Source organism: Lontra canadensis, unplaced genomic scaffold (assembly GCF_010015895.1).
Source record: "Lontra canadensis isolate GAN:19392208 unplaced genomic scaffold, GSC_riverotter_1.0 scaffold12, whole genome shotgun sequence".
In the NCBI taxonomy this organism is placed as follows: domain Eukaryota; kingdom Metazoa; phylum Chordata; class Mammalia; order Carnivora; family Mustelidae; genus Lontra; species Lontra canadensis.
The window spans coordinates 19,972,269-19,984,503 of NW_022631006.1; the positions used below are offsets into that span (position 1 = coordinate 19,972,269).

The 12,235-nt window shown below is 56.2% G+C and overlaps 1 protein-coding gene across 1 annotated transcript; it reads right to left on the bottom strand.

The window, feature by feature from the left end:
• Nucleotides 1-6,283: 6,283 nt before the first annotated feature.
• Nucleotides 6,284-8,219, bottom strand: CHST14 (carbohydrate sulfotransferase 14). The gene has a single exon (XM_032856840.1). It carries the CDS (start codon nucleotides 8,065-8,067, stop codon nucleotides 6,937-6,939), a length of 1,131 nt encoding a protein of 376 aa, XP_032712731.1. The 5' UTR covers nucleotides 8,068-8,219; the 3' UTR covers nucleotides 6,284-6,936.
• Nucleotides 8,220-12,235: the final 4,016 nt, after the last annotated feature.

A 12,235-nucleotide genomic window follows, 5' to 3' on the forward strand; every position in this document is an offset into this window, starting at 1 on the left:
CTGCGTGGGCTGCTTCCTCCACTTCCCAAACCTCTGCTATTCCTTCCTTGGTGGAACACCTCCCCTTCCTTCCAGTCTCCTCCTTCTGAGAAGCAATATGCTAGCTGCCAGGTGCCCATTGTGATTCCTGATTCCTTTTCCTGCAAAAGTTCCATTTCCTTTATTCTTCTTGCTGCCATTTACCCATCTACCACTCGTGTACTCTCTCATCCACCCACCCAACCACCCATCCACTTATTCACCTAGTTATCCGCCCTCCCATTCACACACCTACACATGCATACTCATGCACACCTATCCCTCCATCCATCCATCGACTGCTTCTGTATCTAGCCATCCATCCTTCCATTCACACAGGTGCACACATAAACACACGCTCATTCACCCATCCACCCATCCATCCATGTAATCATCCATCCAATCATCAGACTTTTCACTTATTCGACCCTTATGGACCACCTATTACGTACCAAATACAAAGCAAAACAAGGCCTGGCCTTTGCCTTTGGAAAACCCCCTATCTACTGGGCAGGGACAGACAACACCATGGTTTGAAAACTTTCCTAGAAGTGTACACTGGGGACCATGGGACTTCAGAGGAGGGAGGGGCCAACTGGCCAGTAGCTGAGAAAAGCCTTCAGGAGTGCCAGGTGTCTAAGATGCGACTATGAGTCCCCTTCCTTATGTTCCTCCTCTGTGCCCATTGCTTCCCCAGTCCCCCATCTATTCATTTTTGTTCTCCATGGGGGCTTGGGCTGAGGGTAGTCACAGGGACAAAAATCAAAGACTCCTCCCTAAAAGTTGCCCAGGGGATGGCTCTTCCCTCCTGGCTCTCCTACTTTAGTTAGACCAGCTCTATCTTTCATCTGTCAGAACAGTGCTCTTTTTATTACTGGACACTGGTACCCAGGCAGCAGGAGACCCCTCTCACAGGGGACTGGCCTGCCACTGCATCTAGCAGCTTCTGTGGAAGACGCTCATTACAGCTTCTTATTGTGGGGTGGGGAGGCGTGCCAGAATTGCCAGGGGTCAGCTGACCCCCATTCGACTTAGCTATTCAACTGGAAAGCCTTGTCCCATCTCCCCCACCCCTGCCCAACCAAATACACCGTTCTTGAACCTGTGTCAAGTGCCTTCCTCCAGGCAGTCTGGGGCCCTTTGTAGACACTTGTTTCAGGGTCCAGCCTGATCTCTAGCTCCCATGGACTCCTCTACCCTGATGGCCCCTTTGGCCACAGTGTTGGAACTCTTGGAACTCTCTTATCCCTGGGGTCAGGATGGAAGCTGTGATTCTCTTTGTCTCCGTGTGGTCGGGTCCAGAACCGGGCAGTAACAAGCCGAAGAGCTCAGGATGAGAATGCTATGGAAGACGTGGTATTCCTGGGTATGTGGGTCCCCAGAAGCTCCCTCGAGGGCAACCTCACCTCCCTCTCAGGCTGCCCCTTGCGTTTAAAGCCAGCTGCATGATCACACTGGGAGGAAGCCTAGACTACATCTGCTGGGAGGCATGGGCGCCAGCAGCAGACCCTCCCTGTGGGTGAGTCTGTTCTCAGCCGAAAGGATGTGAGCCTATGCAAGATGGAACCTAGGTGAAGGTGAGTGTCATTATCCACCCCATGAATGACAATGACACACGGACCAACAACAGTGAGAACCCGCAGCAAGCTGGGTAAACTACAGAGAAAACCCCCTGAAAATGAGGGCATGGGCATTTGGGCGTGCTGGTGGTACATGTCTTCCAAAGCCCCCATGAAAGGCAGGGGGACAGTGGTCCTGCAACAAAGCCGGAAAAGGGCCACGGGCCAGAGTTTCAGCTCAGGATCCCCCAGCCACTGACTGAATAGACTGACAGGCTCTTGCTCAGCCAGCTTCGATTTTCTGGTTTTTGCCAAGGTCATCAGAGAATGCAAGGGGAGCAATCCCCACGGGTTAGGGCAGCCATGTGCAAAGCCGCCAGCTGCCGCACCTTCCCCTTCCGCACCTTCCAGGACTCCCCACTGGCCTTGCTGGGCCTTTCTTAGAGCCTCACGGTAATCTGAGACTCTTCCCACCCAATCTTCCTTCCCTCTCTCCGTTCACAGGTGCCAGGCTCTTCCTGCCTACTCCTGCTCCTCCCGCTTTACCCTGCACAGCTGTTTGCTCCTATCCATCTCCTGCATGTCTAATTCTGTCTTGACACCTGCTGCTCACAGGACCTGAGCTAAAAGCCCAGCATATTCATGGTCTGGGTCCAACACACCCCTCGAAAGCTGATTCTCAGGGTGGGCAAATTCGGAGAATTTTTATAATAGTCAGAGGGGCCTGTGGACCGAATCATGCATGGAATGTTGGGAAAGAAGGCTGGGGAAGGGTGCAAACATCTGAGAAAACGGACATGATGCTTATCAGCAGATGCAATGAGCTGGAGAACTTAGGACGGACGCAAGTTGGCCCACTTTGGGAGAGGCAAGCATTACCTGGAGCTGGTTTGAATCCCAACACCGCTGTCTCTTAGCGGGAGTTTCCTTATCTATAAAATGGGAATAATTCAACTTACCTTGCTGGGTTGTAAGAATGAAGAAGGTGACAAGGCAAAGGACTTGGCAACGCCCTGGGAACATGCTCTTGATTCAGAGTAGCTTTGTTAATTACTTGGATTTTCCTTCAGGAAGAGAGAGACGACCTCTCCTGTTGCCTGAAAGCAGGCAGGGACTGGTTCAAGGAATAAAAACAAACAAACAAACACTGGATCCACCCTGGGAAGGGGTCTGCGGGTCTGACGGTCCTGGGACCCCTGGAAAAGGTGAGGGTTCTGTGCTCACCTGAGAGCAGGGGCGTGGGGTGGGGAGGGTGGTGGTTAGCTGTTCCGGTGGGCACCTTGTTGCTTGCCATAGAGGGTCTGTGTTGTGAGATGCTCCTGGAGGGAGGGGCCAGGGGTGACAGTGGGACAGGCGGTTGGGGGGAGTGGAGGGAGAGGAGAGGAAGGGAGAGGAGGGAGGGGAGTGGAAGGGAGAGGAAAGGACCTCAGAAATTAAGGTGAGGTGGTTTCGGGACAGCAGCATCAGACAGGATGAAAAATGGACCAGAATTGGAGCCTGGGAGTGGAGTCAGGGCCCAGAGCCCGATGGCCAGCCCCTTTGGGCTCCTCTCCTTTCCTTTGCTCCTGGCCCTCAGCCAGGGAGAGAAGTTAAACTGCCAGCCCCATCCACCGTACCCTGGGGAACTAGGCTGTACAGGTTGGAGCCAGTTTGAAAGGGGACTCTTGTCCTCAGAGGCTCCAGCCGATGGCTGTAGCTCTGTGTGGGGACGAGGACCGACCTAACGCAAAGGGGGAATTCCAAGAAGACACAGTCCAGGTGTCCAGTTCTGTGGATGCCTTGGCCCTAGCCCTGGTGGCTCCGAGCTGGCCACATACCTCTAGGTCTGACCTGGGGGCCCAGTACAAGGCAGGCCCTACTGGGGCCTCACACAGCTCTCTGACACCTCCTTTTAAGAGGCCCTTTTTCCTGAAAAGAAGGGTAGATGACAAATTAAGTCCCCCAGGGCTGACTCCAGGGAAAAACGGTGGTAGGTGACAATTTGTCTCAGCACAGTCTCTCCCTCTCACTTTCAGCTCTCCTTCCCGAACCACAGGTGTCTGGTTCTGGCTGTCAGAGTGCTCTGTGGCCTGGCTCTCTTTTCTGCCCGGGAGGAGAGGAACCAATAAGCTAACCACATCAAGTACTTCATTGGACCCCCACTCTTCCCAGGGCAGGGACTGGTAAGTGTCAGTGGGATTGAATTGGAATCTCCGTAAACGAAGGAATGAAAGAACTGGGGTGGCTCCGTGGGCTAAAGCCTCTGCCTTCGGCTCAGGTCATGATCCCAGGGTCCTGGGTTCGAGTCCTGGGATCAAGCCCCGCAGCGGGCTCTCTGCTCAGCAGGGATGATGCTTCCCTTCCTCTCTCTCTGCCTGCCTCTCTGCCTACTTGTGACCTCTGTCTGTCAAATAAGTTAAAAAAAAAAAAATCTGAAAGGACTGAGGAGAGAGAACGCGTGCCAGTGCCCCCAATACAACCTGCTCCACCCTTCATCTTCCTTCCCCTTCCTATTCCCTTTTCTTCCCACCCCACCACCCCCGGTCTCTGCCTCCTGTAATCTGGGAGGCACACAGCCCTGGGTTGGACTTTGGGCAAGATACTTACTCTCTGTGCCAGTTTCCGTGTCCGTATAACAACAGGATGCTTTTGGTCTGTGGAGAGATTTAAATGAGGCATGCAGGGTGGGGGGCGGGCATTTTCTGGGTCCCACGCTGCAGGCCCTAGTGGGGGTGGGTGACTAAGTGGCTGCTGTAGGTCTGGAGCAGCTGTTCCAAGCCCAGGGGGGCAGCATCTGGGGGGAGGATAGAAGAGGGGGGCCTTCTGAGGGCCGTGGAAGCTCAGGGAGGGACTGACCAGGCCTGACCAGTTGGCAGGGGAAATGAATCCACAGGTTGAAGGAGCTCTGCCCAGAAGCAGCTCCAGTCTCCAGCACTGGAGGGACACAGTGTCCTGGCTTCTAGCCTGTCCCCACAGGCCTCTGAGGGATCAGGTATTCAACTAGCATTCAGCCAGGTGCTAGGAGAGGTCCTTTTACTCATTCGGTCTTCATTCATCCTCCCAGGACTCTGCTATGATTCTGGTGATCGAGTGGAGGGCGGGGAGGCTCAGAAAGGTGGTCAGGCAGCTGGGGGAGAGATCCGTTTGGATGACTCCAAGGACAGTGTTCTCTGTCCCGCAGCAAGAAGTAGACCCTTGTTCTGCCCGGCCGTCTGCATGCCTACTGCATGCCAGCCCCCTGGGCTAGGACCTGGGAATGTCAAAGGAACGAGACAGACATGGTCTCAAATTCACAGAATTGCATTCTCAGGAAGATGGAGAAGTCACAGGGCAGTCACAATGGAGCAGCTAAATGCTATCAGAGGTGAGCCCCCGGGATACCTGGGTGGCTCAGTCTGTTAAGCATCTGCCTTCAGCTCATGTCATGATCCCAGGGTCCTGGGATCAAGTCCGGCATCGGGCTCTTTGCTCAGCGGGGATCCTGCTTCTCCCTCTCTCTGGCAGTCCCCCTGCTTGTGCTCTCTCTCTCTCTCTCTCTCGCTCTGACAAATAAATAAATAAAATCTTAAAAAAAAAAAAAAGAGCCAAGGGGGCCCCAAAGAGGGGCCTCTGATCCACACAGAGAATCAAGTAAAAGTCCTGAGGAGTTGTGGTGGAGAACCATGAGTGCCCACAGAATTGCCCTCCCCTGATTTCTCCTCTTTAGAGAAAGAGGCCAAAGAGGTCAGGCCAAAGCAAGGTATCTGCAAAGGGGCACTTCCCACCTCCCTCCCTCACTCCCTCTGGCGCTTCTCACCGCTACCTCGGGTCCCTAAGTACAGCAGTTCCCAATGGAAGTATAGGACATAAGGCTAACAAGGGTGGGCTAGCACTGGCCTTGCTTCTCTCCCACGGGCAGGGTGGGCCCAGCTGCCTTTTCTCCATCCCCTGGTGGTTCTGGGAACTCTGGACAGCATTGGGGGAACAGGCACATGGAGGCCTATCCTCTAATGCTCAGACTGTATTCCTCCCACATCGCCCACAACTTCCTCTGAGCCTAAGTCAGCAAGACCCTGCTCCTCCCTCAACCTCCTTGCCTTCTTTGTAATTCTCATTGCCAGGAATAACCTGCTGTGGCTCACAGCACAATCCCCTTTTGCGGGTGTGGCCTCCTCAGTCAACAAGTATTCCTGCCTAGCAGGAGGAGAAGCCACTGTCTCATACCTACCCTCTTCTTCAGGGAATAATCCCTGTAGGTGTGCTCCAGACATGGGGTCATTTCTAATGGGGCTTGTCCTTGGGTGGCATCCCAGAAGCTGCATTTGTGATCGGGTATGGCCTATGGGAAGCCCCCAGAGGCTCCCTGATATGGAAATGGCCCCCTGGACTGCCCCGAGCAACTTAAACTTGGTCTCACTTTCTCTACCTGCAAGCTCCCTCTCCTGACCTGGGGGGAACAGGCATCATGGAGAGACTGCACACACAGGAGCTCCAAAGGACAATTACAATTTGTATACAAAACCACGTTTATTACAAATTCAGCAATGTGGAAAACAAAGACTTCACAAGCATTGTATCAAAAAGTACAAATTTTAAATAAATGAGTCAGAAAGGAGACAGCCAGATACACCAGCCATAGTCACAACCCTGGGGGAAGGGAGAGGGTGCCTAGAGCCCCCCCCCCCCCCCCCCCCCCCCCACCCCCGGGGGGGGGGGGGGGGGGCCCCGGGCCCCCCCCCCCCCCCCCCGCCAAGAAAGGCTGGGCACAGGGGATCTTTGGATGTGTGCAGGGCCAGGTCCTGGAGCTACCAGGCAAGGGCCCTGACTCAGTTTTCCTCTCCTTGGAGAAACGGAAAGAATCTGGAAAGTGCAGGAAATTCTGAGTCTGAAGCAGAAAGGCACAGAAGTCATTTATAAGGCACGAATGCTGCCTGCAGCCCCGAGGCGCAGGGAGTAGATGAATGGTGATCAGAGCCCAGTACCACCACCAACCCCCATCCCTGCCCCGTCATTCTCCTGACTGGTGTCACCTCTAGGTTTGGCCACAGGTTAAGGTAGATGAAGTGGACGGCACAGTCCCTGCAGCCAGGAGCCTGGGGCCAATCTTCAGAACAGATGCGTTGCTTTGCTGGCAAACTGGTGTCTAGCCCGGGCCAGGGCAGGAAAGGTCACTCAGCCCCTAAGAAATCCCCCCAGCGGGGAACCCCAGGCCTCCTGTCCAACTGACCCTGAACTCTGAGCTGCTGTGGGTACCCACCCTGGACAAGGAACTTCCAAGGGCAGTCCCAGCCATCCAGGCATCTGGAGAAGCCCCAAGTCCCCAGAGCCAAGGTTTCTCTAAATGGCAGGCAGCTGGCATTGTCAACACCCGTCACCAACAGCTGCTGGCCCCTACCCATGGTCACTGGTGACAGGCCTCCCTGGTGACGTTAGGCAGCGGGTAGGCAAAGAGGGAGAAGTCTAGGATATACTTGGGTAGCACATCCTGCAGGAGGGCCCGAGGGGCGCTGCACAGGTGGTAGTGCAGGCCCTCGGGGCTGGCCGGCCGGTACCAGGCCTGGCGGGCTGGGAACCGGACATGGGGCGGTGCCCGCACCCACTCCAGCACCTGGTTGGCATCAGCCTCCAGCCTCTCATAGGAGCCTATGAAGTCATAGCGCACGGCGCAAGGCTGGCACAGGTGGTACACAGGCATCCAGTGCTCATTCATGCGCTCAGGGTCCTCATCTACCAGGTATCTCAGGAATTCGGGGAAGGTGACATCGTCCCCTGCAGGGCTGGGCCCGGCGCCAGCCCTGTACCGCCTCACGATCTCCGCCCCGTATCGCTGCTGGTACTCTCGGATTTCGCCAAACTTGTTGCGGTAGGCAGACAGGAGGCGTTCCAGCGGGTCCCGCACAAACAGGAACTTGAAGTAGTGCTGTAAGCGGTAGCGGATCTCCTCGGGCCGTAGGTCGGCCAGGAACACCAGGTCATTGCGGTGGTCCATCTTGAGGCGTACGTCCACGTTGTCCAGGACGCCCGCCAACACCTTCAGCACCCGCTTCCAGTTGGAGCAGGCCACCTTGGGGACGTAGCAGTACAGAAAGCGGTAGCGGTCACTCACGAGGATGTGGCGCAGCAGGGTGCGCCGCTGTCCCACGGGCAAGTCCCAAGGGTCCCGGGGCATGCCTGGTTGTCCGCACACTGCCCTCAGGGTCCGGTTCCGGACGTCCTGCCTCACCTGCAAGTCCGGGTCCCCGGCCTCCAAGGACAGGCCCCCAGGCCTGGGGAGGGCCTGGCGCCAGGGCGCGCCCTCGCGGTTGGGAGGGTGCAGGGGAAGGGGTTTCATCTCGGCCAGGATGCCCCGCTCGATCATGAGGAGCAGTCCGCTGGAGGCCACGATCACCGCGAACATCAGCATGGACGGCAGCAGCAGGGGCGGTCCCCCAATCCCGGCCCGGGCCCTGCCCAGCGGGGCCCGCCTCAGTGCCCGGCCCAGGGGCTCGGCGCCATTTGGGGCCGCCAGGGGGGTCAGCGGGCGGGGGAACATGGTGCTCCAGAGGTGGGGGCCTGCGCCGGCCCGGCAGGTCGGCGGGCCCGGGCTGGGGGCGGGAGCCTGGGACTTGGGCCCGCCGCTGGCGGGAGGTCTCGGGGAGGGGTGCGGCGGCGGGAGAACCCGGCGCGCGTGGGGGTGGCCGGCTCCGGGGCTGCGGCGCCTAAGCGGGCGGCGGGCGGCTGGCGGGCGCGGCGAGGGACCGTGGCCGGATGTCCCGCCCGGCAGCTCCCCGCCCCCGGCCCCGCCGTGACACAGGCGCGGGGCGGGTCCAGGCCGGGGGCGGGGAGAGAGGCGGGCGCCCCCTGCACCGAGCTGGCGAGGAGGGAGCGTGCAGACCCCCACCCGGGAGAGGGCGCCGGAGCCAGGGCCGCCCCGAAGCTCCGCGCTTCGGAGACAAAAGCTGACGAGGCCCGAAAGGCAGAAAGAAACCCAGGCCACGGCTCCCTCTCTCGCAGCGCGTGCCCTCGGGGAGCTGGACGGAGAGGACCTGCACCCCACGCCCTACCGCACACTCTGGCCTGGCTGAGACCATCCTCCAACAGCGTGTCTGGAGGCAGAGGGCACCCGCAGCGCTGTGAGCTGAGTCCAAACTTTCGGGAAATCCTTCTTTCTCGCTGGGAGCGGAGTCCCCGGTGTGTTCCCCTCCCTCACCCTGCCCTAGCCACTCCAGTACAGAGCGGGACTGCCAAGGGTTGACCAGTGGCTCATCTCCATGGTGACCGTTAGATATAACAGTACCTGGTGGATGGCCATCCTGGTGGATTCATCCACTGGGTAACGATGAAATGTCTGGAAATGGAGTCTTCTTCACTCCCGTCTTTCCTCCCCAAGGCCTGAAGGGGTGAGATAACTGGGACACTCTGGTGAGGGGCCAATGACAGGTTGGTGCCTGGTGATCACTAGTGTGATCAGCACACATCTGGAAGGGTGAGGAGCTGGGGGGCACAGAGTGGCAGCCTCCCTGCCTGTAAGGAAACATGTGCTCAGTGGCACCAGGCTGACCATGTGGGCTACAGGCAGCTACAGGAATGCCTAGGATAGCAGGGGCCAGCCTTTCCCCACCTGAACTGGGCACCTAGCTAAGGATCCAGACTTCATCCTGTTAGGTACGTGTGGGGAGGCGGTGATGCTCGGATGGGAGGTAGCAGTGTGGTCAGAGTCCACATTTACCGAGGCAGGTACTACGGGCCTTCCCACTGCAGGGCTGAGGAAATGGAGAGGCTCAGGGAAGCTGAGAGTATATGGGTCAGTCTGATTTTAAAACCTACGTTCCTAATCTCGATCCTTCAGAGATTAATGGGCCACAAGCATGGAATTGTTGGGAGGAAGCAGCTAATCCCAGGTTATAGTACTAAAAGGGCTGAATGGAACAGGAGTAGAAGATGCCAGAAGCTTTGAGTTTGGTAGGAGAATGGAGGTACCATTGATCAGATGAATTCAGAAGCCTGAGGAGTCCTAGGGGGTGAGATGAAGCTAGAGGGCTCGAAGACAGCCCCTGGTCCCTAGTGACATGAGAGCACGCAGGGTGAGTGCAGGGAAGGAATAGGAAGCCTTGTGGCTTTCCAGCTTCACAGTGGGCACCCCACATCTCACTGCCTGATTGCTGCGGTGAATCTCAGGAAGCACAATCCGCTGATTGAGTTTGCCTCAGGGTCAGCCTTCCCTGAACTGCTCCTCACTTCCAATATAGCATTGAATGGAGATTTCTGGTGTTGGGGTTACTTTCCACCAGAAATCGGTTAAAACAATGTTGTTTATGCTGGAAGAGGGGGAAAAAGATAAAAACCTTTTTTAAATGTTTTGATGATTTGGCCAATATGTGCTTACTCCTCCGAAGAATCTTCTGTGTTAGCAGGAACAACAAAGTTAGGAGTACAGAAACAGCTGCTTCATTTGGGGGAGTCCCTGGGCAAAGTACTTGTCTCCACACCATTTCTGTCTGTAAAACAATAGGACGCCATCCACCTTGTGGGACTCTTGCGGGCAGCACACTGATGGCAGTGCTGTGGTATGTCTGTGGCAGTCTGTGCCCCTAATACCCTCTATCAAAACACACCTGCCCGATGTCCTTACCAGCATGAAGGGGGGGGGGGTAGCTATGCTCTGTCCCCGAGGAACTGCCATGACCACAAAGCTTGCTCCACACTGAGTATGATCAACACTGAGGCTGGGCTGAACCAAGGGCCAGGCAGTCATAAAGCCTGGGCCTGTGATGTGACCTTCATTCCCCAATGACATGACCCTTGGTAATGAGGTGCTATCTTCACCCTGTACCCACCTGGGGACCTGTTTCGGGGTCACTGGCCAGGGGAAGTCTGGCAACCCAAGCATTTCACACTGTCCAGGCAGGTAGCTCTGGCCACTGTGATCCCAAGAGGTCAACCCCAAGTTCTCATTCTCTCAGTCTCCTTTCCCCCTACTTTCCTGTCCTTTTTTATTTATTGGCCTTAGCCCCTACACGACAAGGGCTAAGAGGGGCCCCCCAAAATAGTGAGCCCTTCTGCACACACACCCCCACACCCCCAACAAAGATGACAGGACACAGAGGAAAACGATCCTTTTCTAAATCAATACAATTTTTCAAATTTATTTTTTTCTTAAAGAAGTACTTCTAATCTCTGTCAAAAGGGAGGTGAGGAAAGGTCCCCCCTCCCTTGTAAACACTGAAATACAGATCTGAGAAACCAGGGTCGACACACACAAAAAGTGCATTTTACAAAATATCAACTAAAATATATTTTACATGAATTATGCTTCCATTGAAATTCTACCAGCTGCATTTTCAGGTTCGAAAAAATATTTCCACATCTAAGAGATTTCAAAAGCATTTTAAGTTCTGGGCAGCAGACCCTGCCTCCGGGGGAGGAGGGGCCTTGATCTCCTCTCCTGCTGAATGAGGCTGAGCTCCTTGGCAGCAAGGGCCCAGCACCCTGGGAATGAGCAGGTTCCCAGGCTGTCTCTCCAGAGCCCCCACAGCCATTCTCTGCCAACCTCTTTCACTGCCCCACGCCTTCCTCTGAACAGCTTATTCAATACAAGGGCACCCTAGTCCCTTCCCCAGGGTCTGGGATTGGGCTTTCCATGTGTAAATTCACCTCAGAAGCCTCTAGGCCTCCCCCAAGCCCAGTGACCAATCAGGAGGATCCTGTCTTCTCAGGGATAGCACAGGGCCTGGGGTTGCTGGGAGGGCCCTCAGGATTTGCTTCCACCTCCCTCTCCAGACCCAGCCTGACTGTCCTCACCCAGTGTCACCTGCTTAGCTGGAGCTGGGTCTGTGCCTGCCCCTTCCTAGGGAAAGAGAAGGAACAGCTGCCCCCCTTGGCTCCTGCCCCCAGGGGTGTGCCCTGGGGAAGTGCTAACAGCAGGGCCCAGACCACACCGTGCTCCTCTCCTCCTCCCCACCATGCTCTTCTTTGGTACAAATAGGATAGAACCAGACTGCTCCAGCCCCCTCACAGAGAGCCCCCCAGGGGAGGTAGGAGGGGCCAGGGCCTAGTCCTGGCAAGGACAACAGGGAGTCCAGCCTCCTAACCTACCCTGGGGAACAGCGTGAGGTGAGAACAGGGCCCTTGGGCAACAGGAACAAACTAAAAATGCAAGTCCTTAGCTCCTAGAGTGAATGGCTGCAGCTCAGCAGGTCTGTGGACTGATACAGTGTTGATTCTCGCAGGGATGTAAATTAGTGCAATCTACAAAAGACTAGGGTAAGGGGTGGCAGGGCAGGGGAGCCACAGCACTCCTTTGGTTTGATTCCAGGTGGGTGTGGCTTGAAGAGTCATGTATGAAGTTCTGCAAGAGGTTTCCTAGAACCTCCAAGTGTAAGGCAAGAGGAAAAGTCTTCAATAAATCAGGTAGCAATTTTCCTTGCCCCCTGCCCCCTAACCCCCTCCCAGCTCCCTTCTGCCCTCCCAGACGCGACAAACCCCATGTTGACCAGTTAGCTTCTGGGAAGCCAGACCTGCTGGATGGCCCTCACCAGGAGGCAGACAGGAAGCTGACGCCCACAAGTGGGCCACACCTATGACTGTGCAGTACTGGGTCACTTGTCCCAGCACTGTGGGGTACTCCAGGGGCAAAGGAGGAAGCCAGGGACAGGCCCCGAGTCTACAAAGGGAAAGTCTACGCTCTGGAAGCTAGACTCTGGCTCTCTATGCCTCAAAGG